At 45.7% G+C, this 14,536-nt stretch overlaps 1 protein-coding gene across 1 annotated transcript in view; it reads right to left on the bottom strand.

Moving 5' to 3' along the window:
- CHGB (chromogranin B) overlaps positions 1-14,207 on the bottom strand; it is a 105,472-nt gene extending 91,265 nt beyond the window's left edge. The window contains exons 1-2 of the mRNA XM_054023814.1: positions 14,134-14,207; positions 10,747-10,919 (exon numbers count right to left, since the gene is read on the bottom strand). Coding sequence (XP_053879789.1) covers positions 10,747-10,919; positions 14,134-14,207 — 247 coding nt within the window. The remainder of the gene's footprint in view (positions 1-10,746; positions 10,920-14,133) is intronic.
- Between the last annotated feature and the right edge of the window lie 329 nt (positions 14,208-14,536).

The raw sequence follows: 14,536 nt of genomic DNA, 5'->3' as shown, positions 1-14,536 counted from the left end.
AGCTGGGCTAAGATTGGAGCTGGTCGGGAGCCACAATTTCTGTTCCATGGAAATTCCGACATTGCACAGTTTGCACCGGGGACTGCAGTGACTGGGTTTTTATAACCCCAATGCTACAATCTAACTATAAACACACACAAAACATGCTCTTCTAGAGTACGAATTCTCTGCCACACCTCTCTTCACATCCAAAGGAAATGATGAATGCAAAATCAAGAGCTTTCAATTTATTGGCTAGGCTATCATTATCGGGAATGACATGACTGTTGTGACTCAGAGTAACAGTCTGGTTCCGGGTTCGCCCTTACTCCGGGATGGGAGGGGAACAGTCTGAGCCAGCTGGCCTGGATTACCTCCCTTAGCACAAAAGCACAACTGCACTGGCTGCTGCGACAGGATGGCAGAGAAAAGGCTCCACACACTTCTCACCCCTGTGTGGAAAGAAGAGCTGATGCCCACAATGCAGGGAATCCGTGCCAAGGAACAAAGGGGATTTTTACACCTATTTACTCCCATGCATAGGAGCAGAATGCAGGTGACAATCTGGCCCGACTGGAGCAGACCATTGGCCCCAAAAATATGTATTTGAAAATCAGAGCCACGAAAGGCCAAATGAAGCACTCTGCAGGAGGCCAAGGGGCTGATCCCACATTCCTGTTGCATCCAAAACTCTTACTGGCTTCAGTGGGAGTTCGGAGTGTGCAAGGAATTAATTAGGCAGCTATATCTAGCACAGTCCTCCTGTGCCATTAGAATATAAAGTCTGTGTTTAGTACTTGGAAACGGATTCATTTTCCTGGAGTGGGATCACGGGCGGTTTGAATGCAGTAAGTGCCCAGTCCTGGGAGGAGCCGAGCCCCCGACCCCCCGTGAAATTAAACGGGAACTGTGGGTGCTCAGCAACCTTACCGGATTGGGCTCCATGGGCCTGATCCAGATCCAATGTCAAGAGGAAGGATAGTCAAAGAAAAATCTTTGGAACCCGCTCTTTCTAAATCTCCTTCTCACTTCTAAAAACAATCCATGGCGGCTTTTCCTCCTTAGACTGCATCTAGAATAAGAGATCTGCTTCTCTTCCTCTGGGTTTATTTTTAGTTGAATGTTCTGTAGAACACATTCTTGAAAAATTAATTACAGATGGCTACAGGGACACGCCACCCTCTATCTAGCTGGCAATCTCAGGTTTTCTGTGTCGCACGGCTTAATTTACTTGTATTAATTTTATATAAGCCACGATTTAGCTTTGCTACTTCATTTAATATTTCATGCAATTGCACCACTTTGCTAACAGACACTACGAAACAAAACTGTCTAGAGCGTCCACGGCTGTGAAGCCCGTGTGGCTTCATTAATCTCGTCATAGCAATGCTAATTTACTCCAGCTGAGGATCCGGCCCATTGTACCAAGGTGTGTATGTGCCGCATTAAGATTTGAAATATTTCAGAATCACTCCAACGAGCTTTGAAGAGGGAGATTTTTTTTTTTTAATTGTACTTGAGGGATGCTTTGGTCGAGGATGGAGTGAGTGCACTGGGAATAAACATAATAATGATTAATTGGAAGCACAATTTCACATCAAGCCTGAAACCTGAAAATCAACACGCTCATCTTAAAACAAAAACAAAAACAGAAACCCCCCCAGCTGTGTGAGTATCTTCTTTTTCCTGGAAAACGACTAAAACTACCACCTCAACAAGGGATCAAACACCGACGTAAGGAATAGCCAGAGATCTAATTAATTCTAAAAATTCTGAAGGAATTTTGACTCTCATGCTTCAGAATTTAAGCCAGCCTCTGACTAGCAGAAATCAGGCTGAGACCTAATGCAGGGGGGTGGGGGGGAAAGAGGGCAGATTATCCCACATCTGCCTACTGGAAAGGATACTTATATTTTTCTCTGGAGAATAGATGCTGGTCGCTGTCAGAGACAGACTATGGACCAGATGGACCTTGGGGCTGATCCAGTCTGTACCACATGGAACACAGCACTTGCCAGATTAGAGTCCATGCTCCCAACTCCACTCCGACTGTGTCCGAGAACCCACTTGCAACAACGCAAGGACCTACAATTGCAGTCCCCAATTTTAAAAACGGGTGGAAAAAAAAATCAATAAAAACGGAAAATGAAGGGTAGCAGGTGAGGCGAAGGGGAGGGGGTGCCTGGTACTCCCAGGATGCAGCGGGTGGGCCCAGGGGGCGGGGGGTGTAACCTGCAATATAGCGGTGGAGGAAGGCATCTCCCTGCAGGCCTGCTGCTACTGCAGTTGGGCAGTTTTGGCTGCCAGGACAAGGCTCTTTTCCTGTCTCACCCCCCACGGTGCAGAGAAAGCGGATGGGGCTGTGCTCAGGAGGGGAACAGAAGGCTGCCCCTCAGCCATACAGCCCCTTGCTGACCCCCTGCAGCACAGCTCCATTTGCTTCGCCTGTAAAAAATTCCCAGTTACCAAAAAAAGCCAAAATCTAGAGGGCAGGAGGGGGAACAGTGAAACCCAAATCCTGGCTTTTTCAAAATCCAGAATTTTTCAGACGGGAAAAAAAAAAAAAATCAGCAAATCCCAGTAATGAACGGCCTTACAACAGCGCTAATCTCCAGACATTCTTCATATTCAAAGGCTTGGCCCAGTTCAGGGGTAGGTACAGTCATGTCTACGCTCAAACAACATAATCAAGCTCTATAGCAGTGGTTTTCAACCTTTTTTCATTTGGGGACCCCTACAAAGTTTTGAATGGAAATGGGGACTCCTTTGGAAATCTTAGGGACAGTCTGCGGACCCCCAGGGGTCCACGGGCCACAGGTTGAAAACCACGGTTCTAAAGCATTGTCGTTCTCACTGGATCTGCTGACACGGCTGTAACGTAGACACAGACTAAAACTCTATTCCAAAACCCACAAAAATACTTCACCGGCATTTGACAGGAACAACATTATGTAGAAAACTACACACTATAAGCTAAGCAGTGAACAATCAAGTCTCCTTTGGCAACATTTCCAGATCAGGATCTTTGGCTGGAGTAAACTGATGTAGCTCCACTGAGATCAGTTGAGCTCCACAGATTTGCAACAGCTGAGGATCTGGGCCTTCTGGCAGAAATGTATAGATGTTAATTTTCCTCCTCCGCCACCAGTACCTGAAGTTTAATTGTACCTCCATTTGATACATTTCTAATAGATCAGAAGTCAGTAATATTGATCACTAGAGGGCAGCAGAAATCAAACTACCATTCCTTAACTTCGTATTCTAAACGCTAACATCCGATACTGGGTTATTTCACTTAGGAGTTCTCTTATGGAAAAAAAAAAGTACAAAGTGTATGTATATAAATCCCTCCCGATCAAGCCAAATATCAGAACGTGCGTGGCAGGCAGATATTCTGATTATTATTTTTTATTAATTTTTGCATGCACAAGTGTGCATCTACCTTTGCACACAGTAACAATGATTGTGCAGATGCATGGGCATTTAGGCTTCTAAATTCCCATTTCCACATTAAGCTCTGCATGGAACTGTGGCAACCGTGCATGTAAATGGGCCTCCTATTTTAGCTAAAATTTGGCTCTGCATGGATAACATGACTGGAGAAAACCTGTTTTAGACTTACAGGGTATGTACAGACTCATCTAATGAGCTTTTATATAAAGCCTGTGGTCTTTGACATGACACTTCCTCCTTAATGAATGCAGCGAGTTAAAACGTGTTCTAGAAGTTCCATTTCTCCTGGTAGTTAGGTAACCAAGCTGGGTTTTTCTTTAATGTACAGGATAAAGAATGAATACATTGAATTTTATATTGCCATGAACTTCTGAGTGGCCTCTCAAGGGCTAGCACTGACCCACATGGCTTGACGATATTAAAAGTACACCCTGTTCCTTTAATGTTCAACATTCCACAACAGCACGCGTGCATAACCCAAGTACAAGAAAAAAACGACAGCATGTAAAACCATTTCTTCTCATCACATACATGACACAGCTCTACTGGAAAAGATGGAAGAGGCTCTTAAAAGGCAAAGAGAGCAGTAAACAGAACAGTTAGGGACTAATCAGAATAAATATGCATCGATATGGACATGTTTCATTTCAGACACTAATTAAAAAAATATCATAACCAGTGGAAAACAGAGCAGGGAGAGGCGGGTAACTGAAGGGTGCTGTCTACACAGTTATTTTTAGCGTGGTAGCATGAGCCTGAGTCTGTGGACCTGGTCTTGGAACAGACTGCTGCAGGCTGTGTAGACATACCCTGGGTGGGCAGGGAGGGAAGCATCTGGGGTAGCCTGTGAAGGGTCTTGTTCCCAGGAACAGCTTTCAGATTCTCAGCCTTCTTACATCACAGGGTGCATCTGTGCATGGGGCCAGAGCCTCAGCATGTGTCCAACTACACTGCTCCTTTGAAGCCAAATTTAAACCAGATGATGATCCAGCCCTTAAGACTCTTTTGGACTCTGACCTCTGCTCCGGTCACATCACCAACATTCCCCTTCTTCCTCCCCTTCTTAATTCCCTCCTCTCCTACTCCCTTGCTCCACTGACATCATCTCTTCCCTACAATGTCTCCTTTCCTTTCCACCTTTTTCCCACCTACCCACCCCACCCCTCCAAAGTCATCACTTGTAACAATTTTCATAAACCCTCCACAGAATGAATTAGAGATGAGTAAGGCTACCGTTTTGTCACCGAGGTCGCGGAAGTCACGGAATCCGTGACTTCCAAAGACCTCCGTGTCTTCAGCTCTGGTGGCTGGGAGTTGCAGGGTCCTGCCACCTCCAGCAGCAGGGAGCTGCAAGGTACCCCCATCGCCTGAGGCAGCGGACCCCCACACTCTCAGCCGGCATGGGCAGCAGGATACCCCACAGCTCCCAGCCACCGCAGGTAGGGAGGGGTACCCCGCAGCTCCCCAGCCGCTGCCATAGGGAAAGAGGGGGACTCCTGCAGCGGATGGCTGCCGTGAGGGGCAGGGGGAGCCCTGCAGCTCCCCACTGCGGTGGTGGCAAGGGGATTCCCACAGTTCCCTGCCGCTAAGAAGGGGGCAGGGGGACCCCGCAGCTCCACTCCATCGCTGGAGGCAGAGGGACTCTGGAGCTCTGAGCCCCCATGGGTGGTGGGAGCCCCAGAGCTCCCAGCCACCCTGCAGCTGCCCAGTCCCTTCCCATTTTGTCATGGCTATTTTTAGTAAAAGTCAGGGACAGGTCATGGGCTTCCATGAATTTTTCTTTATTGCCCGTGACCTGTCCGTGACTTTTACTAAAAATAGCCATGACAAAATCTTAGCCTTAGAGAGAAGCCAACTTTCCCCATGATCCTTCGCTTGGATGCTGTATCCCCTTCCTCACACCCTTTATTTTTTAAGACTGCAGGGCTCTTAAGGGCAAGATCCATGTCTTCCTCTGTGTCCGAACAGCACTTAGCACATGTTGGATGCTACCATAATGCAGACAACAGCAGCAAATAAAGGAACAGAATATAGGTTTCGTTAAAAAAAACAAACCTCAGCAAAATCGAAATATGAATTGAAATATTTTAAGACCTTTTTAGAAACTTGAAATGATAAAACAATTTGCCTGGATTTAAAACAATCCCCAACAAAGCCAGTATCCCAAACCCTGCTAGGATACGAGTAATGCAGATTAGAAATGTTATAAAGACAGTCATTTCGTTTTCTTTTCTGAGCCGAGCAAAAAAAGATGCAAAGCACAATTTTCATCAGCTTTAATATTCTAAGGTCCACTGCTGTATAAACAAGGACATTTTGAGAGTGTGTGTGTGTGTGTTTAAATATGCTCTTTCTGATCTACCAATGTCCCTTTAACTTCATTACAAAATTCAGTTTACTGCTGGCTATGCTGTATCTTTGTTACAGCAGGAGAATGCTGCTAATGAATCATAAATCACTAATTCGCACGTACTTTAGTGTTTATTACCATTTCCATGCGACTGGGAGCACTGTTTTGTTGATCCAACAGTCTAATGGAGTTACCCAACTACTATGATGCAACATTTCCCTTCCAACAAAATGATATATCCTCCCTCTGTTATACACACTTCCTAGGTTACACTAAGGATACATAAATATTTATTTGGGATGCCTGAAGGCTGAATGACATGCCTTCTGGCCAATATCAATCCAGGACAGGAGGAATGCCAGAAAAATATTACTTTGTCTCCATCTACATCTCCACTAAGAAAAGCTGTTATATCTGAGAGACAGTGACTCCTGCTGGCTGTACTTCTGTGTGCCGAAAAATTAACATTGGAGCAAGCGAGACCACTGTCCTTGTCAAACTACAAATGGCATTTAAAACAGAGTTCGAAAAATTACCTGTCATTCCCACTGCCTAAACCATAGGAGCCGATCTCCAAGTTGAAACGCTTTATAGTACAGGTTAGAACAAATCGCTGCTCTGAACTTCAATCTTACAAGCTGGCGTGCTACCACCGCTTATCATGCTGACCAATATGCTCTCATTGTTTCCTTCCGCTTCCCCATTTCTGTGTCTGTATCCATCTGTTGTCTCTTGTCTCATACTTAGATGGTAAGCTCACTGGGGCAGTGACCATCTTTTTGTTCTGTGTTTGTACAGCACCTAACATAGTGGGGTCATGGTCCATGACTGGGGCCCCTAGGTGCCACTGCAATACTAATAAATAATAAGTCATCGTCACTGGAACACTTTTCACTATTTCATGAGAGGAGGAAACAAGAGCTAGGATTGTAACTCTAAGATTCTTTGATATGATTTAATTCTCTAAGAAAGTTCCCCTTAGATGTAGGGTTTGGTTTTCAGTGCAGTTATGTTTTCTGTAGCCAAGATGACTGAGGGTACGACTACATTGCAAAAAAACCAACCAACCAAACCCCGATTCAGGGCTGAAAGTAGCAGTGTAGACGTTCCTGCTTGGGCTGGACACCAGGCTATGAAACCCGGCGAGGGGGGTTGGTCTCAGAGCCTGGGCTCCAGGCTGAGCGGCAACATCTGTACTGCTACTTTTAGCCCCGTTGTACTGCAAACCTATAGCGCTCAAGTCAGTTGACTCGGGCTCTGAGACTTGCTGCTGCGGGTTGTTTTTCTGCAGTGCTGACTTACAAAGGACTTATGTAAGCTTAAACAACCTAGATTAGAAAGCAGAGTCTCCTTTTGAAACGTTAATGATTTTATAGATGTGCACAGGTGAATGTGCATGTAAAACGCTGATGCTGTTCCATACAGCAGGCACTCAGATATTTGGAGCAGCATTGTTTTATATAGACACAATTGTATAGAAAACGACACTCAAATAAGTATTTGTTTAGATTGCAAGTTCTTCGGATCAGGGCTGTCTTATTATGTGTAGTCAGTGTCCATCGCTGTTTGGCTCTAGTCAGGGCTTCTAGATGCAATTGTCATGGGAATAAAAGAAGAAGAAGAAGAATCTGGGGCCTGATCTTTCATTCTCTGCAAAACCCAAAGCACCCACTGAAGTCAGTGAGTGTTGTACGTATACAAAGATGCGGGATCTGGCCTCTACTGCCGAAAAACACAACATGAAGTTTCATGTTTGAGCAGTTTGTCTTTTCATGTGTCATGGCTGGCTGATTAGCTGTAAACTCCATGCTCCTCAAACCAGTCTCGGGACTGCAGAGTAATCACACGTTCCTCCTACACCCCAATATTAATCACCAACACAATTAACTCAAATAGCACCAACCCTTGCTGGAGAAGAACAGGACCTGAGCAAATAGCTCATGATACACACACCCATCACAGGGATTGCCCACAAATCCCAGCACTTGTGGATACACCTATAAAGGTTTACAGAAAACCTGTGACACACTCTGTCTAAAACAAACCAACCCCAGCCTATCACATTGTCAGAGGAATTCCTCTGCTAAAGCCAAGAGAGAGATTCATTTGACATATTTTCACTAGCAACAAGGAAATACATCATGATACTATGACGCACAAGTGGACACTTTACCATTACCAAGATCTGAAGTTAATCAAGGCTCAAATTAGAACAGGAATATTGATTGGACAAATCTACTATAACCACTAGGTCACGTAGCCTCCTCCAGTGCTCCTACTGTCAACAGACAAAACACAGCAATGGCTGGAATCCCTGTCACAGATGAATGCTATTTTACCTGAGACACAATCCTGGAATTGTCAGACTGGAAACTGAAGGCAACTGCCCAGGCCTCATATGCTAGTAACACCACAGTAGGCTAGGTTCATTGGGTGCTTATCCTCTGTCTGTGCAATATAGTGAGCGATCAGTAGGGTGCTGATGTCTAAATGTTACCATCCCTGATAGTTTGCTCAGCCCTTAAGCAAGTATCTTGTGTCAGGAACACGAGGAAGAGGAGTTAAACACCTCCTTTTAACTATTTAAATCTCCAAAGTGAACAGAAATTTCACAGGGATTTTGCTAGCTTTGCCTGCAAACAGAAGAAATATTTTTTTTTCTTTTAAAAAAGTATTTGCAAACCTCTTTGCAAATGGCTTCCCAACCTCACCTAGTTTTATTTTAATCCAGGCTTTTTAATGCAACTGCCACAAGCCTTCGTAACCCTCGGTGCATCAGAACTGAATAGGTGATGAAAGTGGTGGGTTCAATGCAGTTTGGATTTAAAATTCCAGAAAGAAGCGAAGGCTAAATACAAACATATCCAGCTTTGCCCCGTGCGTCACTCCTGCTGATGATGACAGCAGCAGCAAAAGCCGCGCACAAAGGAAGACTGTTCTAGTGGGTCTTAAATCAAACAAAATTATTTAAACTGGAAATATTTAAAAGTAGCAAACAACATAGTAGCACCACTTAGTTCACAAGTAAAGCGATTCCCCCGTCACAAACTTCCGCTCACAAACTTTTAAGTCGGAGGGGATGGGTTGGGGGGAACCTGGATCACATGAATCAATAACGTCAAGCTGGATCACATGATGTAATATATTACTGCCCATTCTTCTGACACCAGCATCTTGTTCTAACACCAGTGCTCCCCGTCCGCCGCAACATGGCAACTGACAAGGGCTGGCAAGTTGGCTTCGCAGTAGTGGAGAAATCAGTGAGGTGAATCTGGGGATAGTCTATGCGGGTCAAAAAATGGGTTTGCTGTTTTTTTCCCCTGTGGAAAATTCCAACTTTTCAGCAAGAAAACTGAAAACCAAAAATTCTCAGCCAAATAATGAAGAGAAAACTGAAATTTTTGATTCAGAAATGTTGCCATGCTGCCTCATGGTAGTTGTAATTCAGGTACCCCATAACGCCATTCTTCTTTATGGGCTGGGCTCCCTGGCTGGACTACATCTCCCATATGCACCACATTCTCCCTTCATGCTGAGATACTACAGTGCATCACAGCAATCACGAGACATTTAATCCCCTGGAGAGGCTGGCACATAGAGGCGAATGGGACATTACATACCCAAAAAGTACAACCATTAATAGGGTTACCATAGGTCCGGCTTTTTGGCAATCAAACCCCAGTCCGGGGGGAATTGACAAAAAGCCGAACATGTCCGGGAAAATACCGGCCGGGCACTTCCCCTCCCGCGGCTGTTCTGCTCCTCCCCTGACTCTTCGGCTCTGTTTAAGAGCCAAGCTGCCCAGTGCTCCGACTTCGGGCAGCCCCCTTGCCTCCGGACCCCAGACGCCGGCCGGGCACTTCCCCTCCTGGGCTCCGGGGGCGCAGGGTCCAGAGGCATGGGGGCTGCCTGAAGCTAGTAGCGCTCGGGCAGCTTGGCTCTTCAACAGAGCCGAAGAGTCAGGGGAGGAGCAGAGCCGCCGGAGCCCGGGAGGAGAAATGCCTGGCCGGGGGCGCAGGGTCCGGAGGCATGGGGGCTGCCCAACAAACCGTGAAGCCGGTCGCGCTTGGGCAGCCCTTTTCGCGTGGCTGGGAGGGAGAAGGGGGAGTTAAGGCAGGGACTTTGGGGAAGGGGCGGAGTTGGGGCGGGGTTGGGAAAGGGGCGGGGTCAGGGCCCCCTGGAGTGTCCTCTTTTTTTATTTTTTAAATATGGTAACCCTACCCATTAAGGCACAATGGCTGTATTTCAAAATAAAAATTTCCAGCCAAAATCAAAAAATTTTGGATTTTGGATATTTGGGGGGTTTTTTTATGAAAAAAGTCTAAATTTTCTGTGGAAAGCCGACACTTTTTGCTGAAAATTTAATTTAGGTGAAAACCCAATTTCCCATTGAAAAACAGCTTTGACAGAAAATTTTCAACAAGGCTTCAAGAGTTAAAGGTTATCAGAGCCCCAGGCAGAGAGCAAATTCTCCTGCTGCTCACATAGCTCCAATCCCATAATCTTGTATAACCAAAACCAAGACCACTACATAGCCTGTCTTCTCCTGACTGAACATTTGCACCCCTGTTAAGAACTTGGAAGATTGTGTGTAACAGAGCCACCTAGTGACACCTACGATAACTATATTAATATTGTATTTTAATGCACCCTCTCAAAGGCACTCCGACCACTGTAGAATAATTCATCCCTACAAAACACACAAAGGTAGTGGAAACTGGCCAGAAAGTACAAGCAGAACAATACCTGTATACATATCACATCCATAACAGTTACATTAAATGAACTTTCAGGTTGTAAAGTCACATGTTCAAAAATTGACCCAACAGGTCTATGTCTAAAGTGAGAGAGAGAGAGAGAGAGGGTGTGTGTGTGTGTGTGTGTGTGTGTGTGTGTGAGTGTGAGTGTGAGAGAGAGAGAGAGAGAGAGAACAGGAATATTTACATTCATTGTTTAATCTTTACCTAAGCATGCTGATGAGGCAAAAGTGTCCACAGAACTACAAGGCTCGTCACTGGTCCCAGTGCTGTGTTCAAGCAGGAAGCTGTCTGTTATATCATAAGCAGAGGGAAGGTCCAGTATGCTACTGTCCTCTGAGGGGTGGCTCAATGCTGTTTCATCTCCCTCCATGGCCCCACTGCAGTGAAGACACAACTGTTACTGAGATCCAAATTTCAGAGTAGCAGCTGTGTTACTCTGTATCAGCCAAAAAAAACCCAATAAGTCCTTGTGGCACCTAACAAATTTATTTGGGCATAAACTTTCGTGGGCTAAAACCCATTTCATCAGATGCATGCAGTGGAAAAGACAGTAGGAAGATATATATAAACACAGAGAACATGAAAAAATGGGTGTTGCCATACCAACTATAACGAGACTAATCAATTAAGGTGGGCTATTATCAGCAGGAGAAAAAAAACTTTTGTAGTGATAATCACTACATGGCCCATTTCCAACAGTTGACAAGAAAGTGTGAGTAACAGTAGGGGGGAAAATTAGCATGGGGAAATAGTTTTACTTTGTGTAATGACTCATCCACTCCCAGTCTTTATTCAAGCCTAATTTAATGGTGTCCAGTTTGCAAATTAATTCCAATTCAGCAGTTTCTCATTGGAGTCTGTTTTTGAAGTTTTTTTGTTGGAGTATGGCAACTTTTAGGTCTGTAATTGAGTGACCAAAGAGGTTGAAGTGTTCTCTGACTGTTTTTTTAATGTTTTAATTCCTGACGTCCGATTTGTGTCCAACTGCTATTTTGTAGCATGACGAATGTTAAAAATCTGCATTCCTATCTTTTAAGTGTGGATCATCATAGATGTGTAGGAACACTGATATCAGATGCAGTGTTGTTGTATCTCAGTATGTTATTATTTATATTATTGTAGGGCCTATGAGTCTTAGCCGGGAACCAGGACCCTGCTGTGCTAGGCAATGTAAACACAGAACAAAAAGGCAGTCCTTGCCCTAAAGAGCAAAATTCACAAGCATGTGGTATGGCATTATAACATACACATATATTCAAATGTATTTGGTGTAATGTTTTTACACACTGCAAGGTCCACAAGCAGCTGGTGTAGATGGATATAAAACTCATTGGCCTTCCAGAGTCTGTTTCCCCATTTAGTTATTCTACTTAACCTCATATAATTCTCCTCATCTCAATGGAGATGCACTGCTGTTAACAGAATGGAAAATCTGTTCTTAGCCTCTAATCAGGGGGGTCAAATGTAACACCCATGGGCTGGATCTAGCCTGCAGAACAGTTTCATCCAGACTGTGAACTTCCCGTGAATATTCAGGTTTGTCTTCACAACCCCAGAGTCCACACTACCAGGGTGTGATTTGTAGAGCAGACCAGTGTGCTGTGCTCTAACACCCCTGTGTAGACCCTGCTAGTGTGCACTGATGAAATCCTGATAAAAACAGGACGACATCAACGCACACTAAGGAACATTTAGCAGGCGCCAGCAGGGTCCATGCGGGGGAGTTAGTCCACAATCCAGACTCCGGTGCAGCAATCCAGCAAAACCTTGTGTACAGGTGTTGAACCACTTGGAAGCATTTAAGAGGCTCTGGAGAAGCGTAAAATAAATGTAGGTCATTACCAACATGGCTTATCCTTGGCTATTTCTATTTTAATAACTTTTGCTGGGTGTGGCCTGCACAAGCGGCAGAGTATCAGATCAGGCCCGTTATCTCAGGTGTGTTTGACACCCCTACTCTAGATCCTCCCATCCTCAGAGGTCTGACAGTCCCAGCAGTGCTTATCCCCTGCCCCTTCTACGCTCACGCACACTCTGATTCAGAGCATCATCCTGTCCCCCACGAGGGCTGTCTCCTTGTAACACTGAAACAAGCAAGCCAAATTAAAGACCCACCCACCCCTTTAAGCATTAACATAATTTACGGCTAGCCCAGGGGTAGGTGAGCTGGAAGGGAACTCCTTGTGAATATTATGATGGGATCAGCATCTGCGATTAGTATTTGTTAGAGCCTGTAAAACAAACATACATTTTTCTAAAATTTATGAGACTCGGGTCCGTTTTTTTTTTTTTTGGGGGGGGGGGGGGGAGGAGGTTGAAGTGTTTGGCCCAGCTCCATTATTTATCAGTCCGCCAGCGCTGCATGTAAGCCAGCGGCTGTATTTTAACAGGTGCTTTCCCCAGCTTTGTTTTTTAATGTTAATTTTCAGTTTAAGGGCTTGCCTGCTTATAATAAAAGCAAAACAGAGAAGAGCTCCCAGGGAAAGGCAACAACACTGGTATTTACAAAGCCTGGCTTTCTAGCACAGCCAGGGTAGAGGAGGGATAAGAACGGCCACAGTGGGTCAGACCAAAGGTCCATCTAGCCCAGTATCCCATCTTCCGAGAGTGGCCAATGCCAGGTTCCCCAGAGGGAATGAACAGAACAGGTAATTATCAAGTGATTCATCCCCTGTGTCCCATTCCCAGCTTCTGACAAGCAGAGGCTCTAGGGACACTTAAGAGCCTGGTTTTGCATGGGATAAGTCGCCACAGCCCCAATCCTGAAAGCAGGTAGCGGGGACCCCGCGCCTGCACTGGTCTATGCATGCAGACGGGCTCGCAGGATTGAGACCCCGGCACTACTTGGTGTGACTGCATGCTGGCTGGGGGCGAGGCCTTGGGAGAGGTCTGTCCGCCTCCTGGCTGTAGGAAGAAGCTGTGACAGTCTGGGGGCAGCAGGGCTGATGGGTTGTCAGAGGGCAGGTGAACAGCACCCAGACCGCACTAACTGCCAGCCGCTCCCATATGCTCCCTAAAAAGGGCTCGCTAACAGCTCCCCTAGGGCAGGGGAACCCTTCCCCCTTTAACCAACCATTCCTCCTGCGTGCCCCAGTGCTGCTCTACCAGCCCCCTCCCCAACCACACACAGACATCCCCCAGCCTCTAGCAAACACCCTGCTGCAGCTACTGGTCACGCACTCAGATTCCCCAACTCCTTGCCTCCCACCCAGACAGGACAAAGCTGAGTGGAGAGGTGTTAAGGCCACTCTACTCTGCATGGCCCCTTACAATATGCAATCTGTTCCACCTTGCATTTAGCTGGGAGTCCCTTTCCCAGGCCGGAAGAGCTCTGTCTCTATAAGCTCAAAAGCTTGTCTCTCTCACCACCAGAAGTCGGTCCAATAAAATATATTACCTCTACCACCTTGTTTCCCAAACCTTCACATAACCCCCACACCCCAAATCCACTGGCACCCCCATGCAGCACCCCCACCCCAGCTAACACCATTAAAGCAACATGTAATCCTCATGTAATGACACCATCTCAGAGAGACAGCCTGCAAGGGGAAAGGGAGCAGACCCTGATTAGCTTGTCGTTGTTATACTCACACAGTTGGAGCAGAAAAAACTGGGAGCTGCAACTCCTGAACTGGAAGTGCATGAGCCATCTTTCTTGAGGGCATGAAAGCCCAACAGGAAGTAGTTGGGGGCTCATGTTTGCTAATGATCAATGTGTTACCAGCGGATGGCTGGAAACCATTTTTGTTGTGGGTAAAAGCAAACGGTTCTGAGAGTGCAGAACACCGAGAAACTGATCAAAAGAGGCACAGTTAAATAACAACTGTCCATCGATGAGAACAGGGGGGGAAAAATGTTAACTGAAAAGAAACTTTAAAAAAAATCCCAGTCTAAAGAAAATACAGATCCTAAAAGCGAAAGCATGGTGCCTGCAAATGCTATAATTGCCAGCATCTTACATCCAGGAGAACCTTGTGTGAACATTTAGTTCTGA

The sequence above is a fragment of the Malaclemys terrapin genome, chromosome 3 (genome assembly GCF_027887155.1).
Source record: "Malaclemys terrapin pileata isolate rMalTer1 chromosome 3, rMalTer1.hap1, whole genome shotgun sequence".
Taxonomy (NCBI): domain Eukaryota; kingdom Metazoa; phylum Chordata; order Testudines; family Emydidae; genus Malaclemys; species Malaclemys terrapin.
This window is presented reverse-complemented; position numbering and strand designations above follow the sequence as displayed.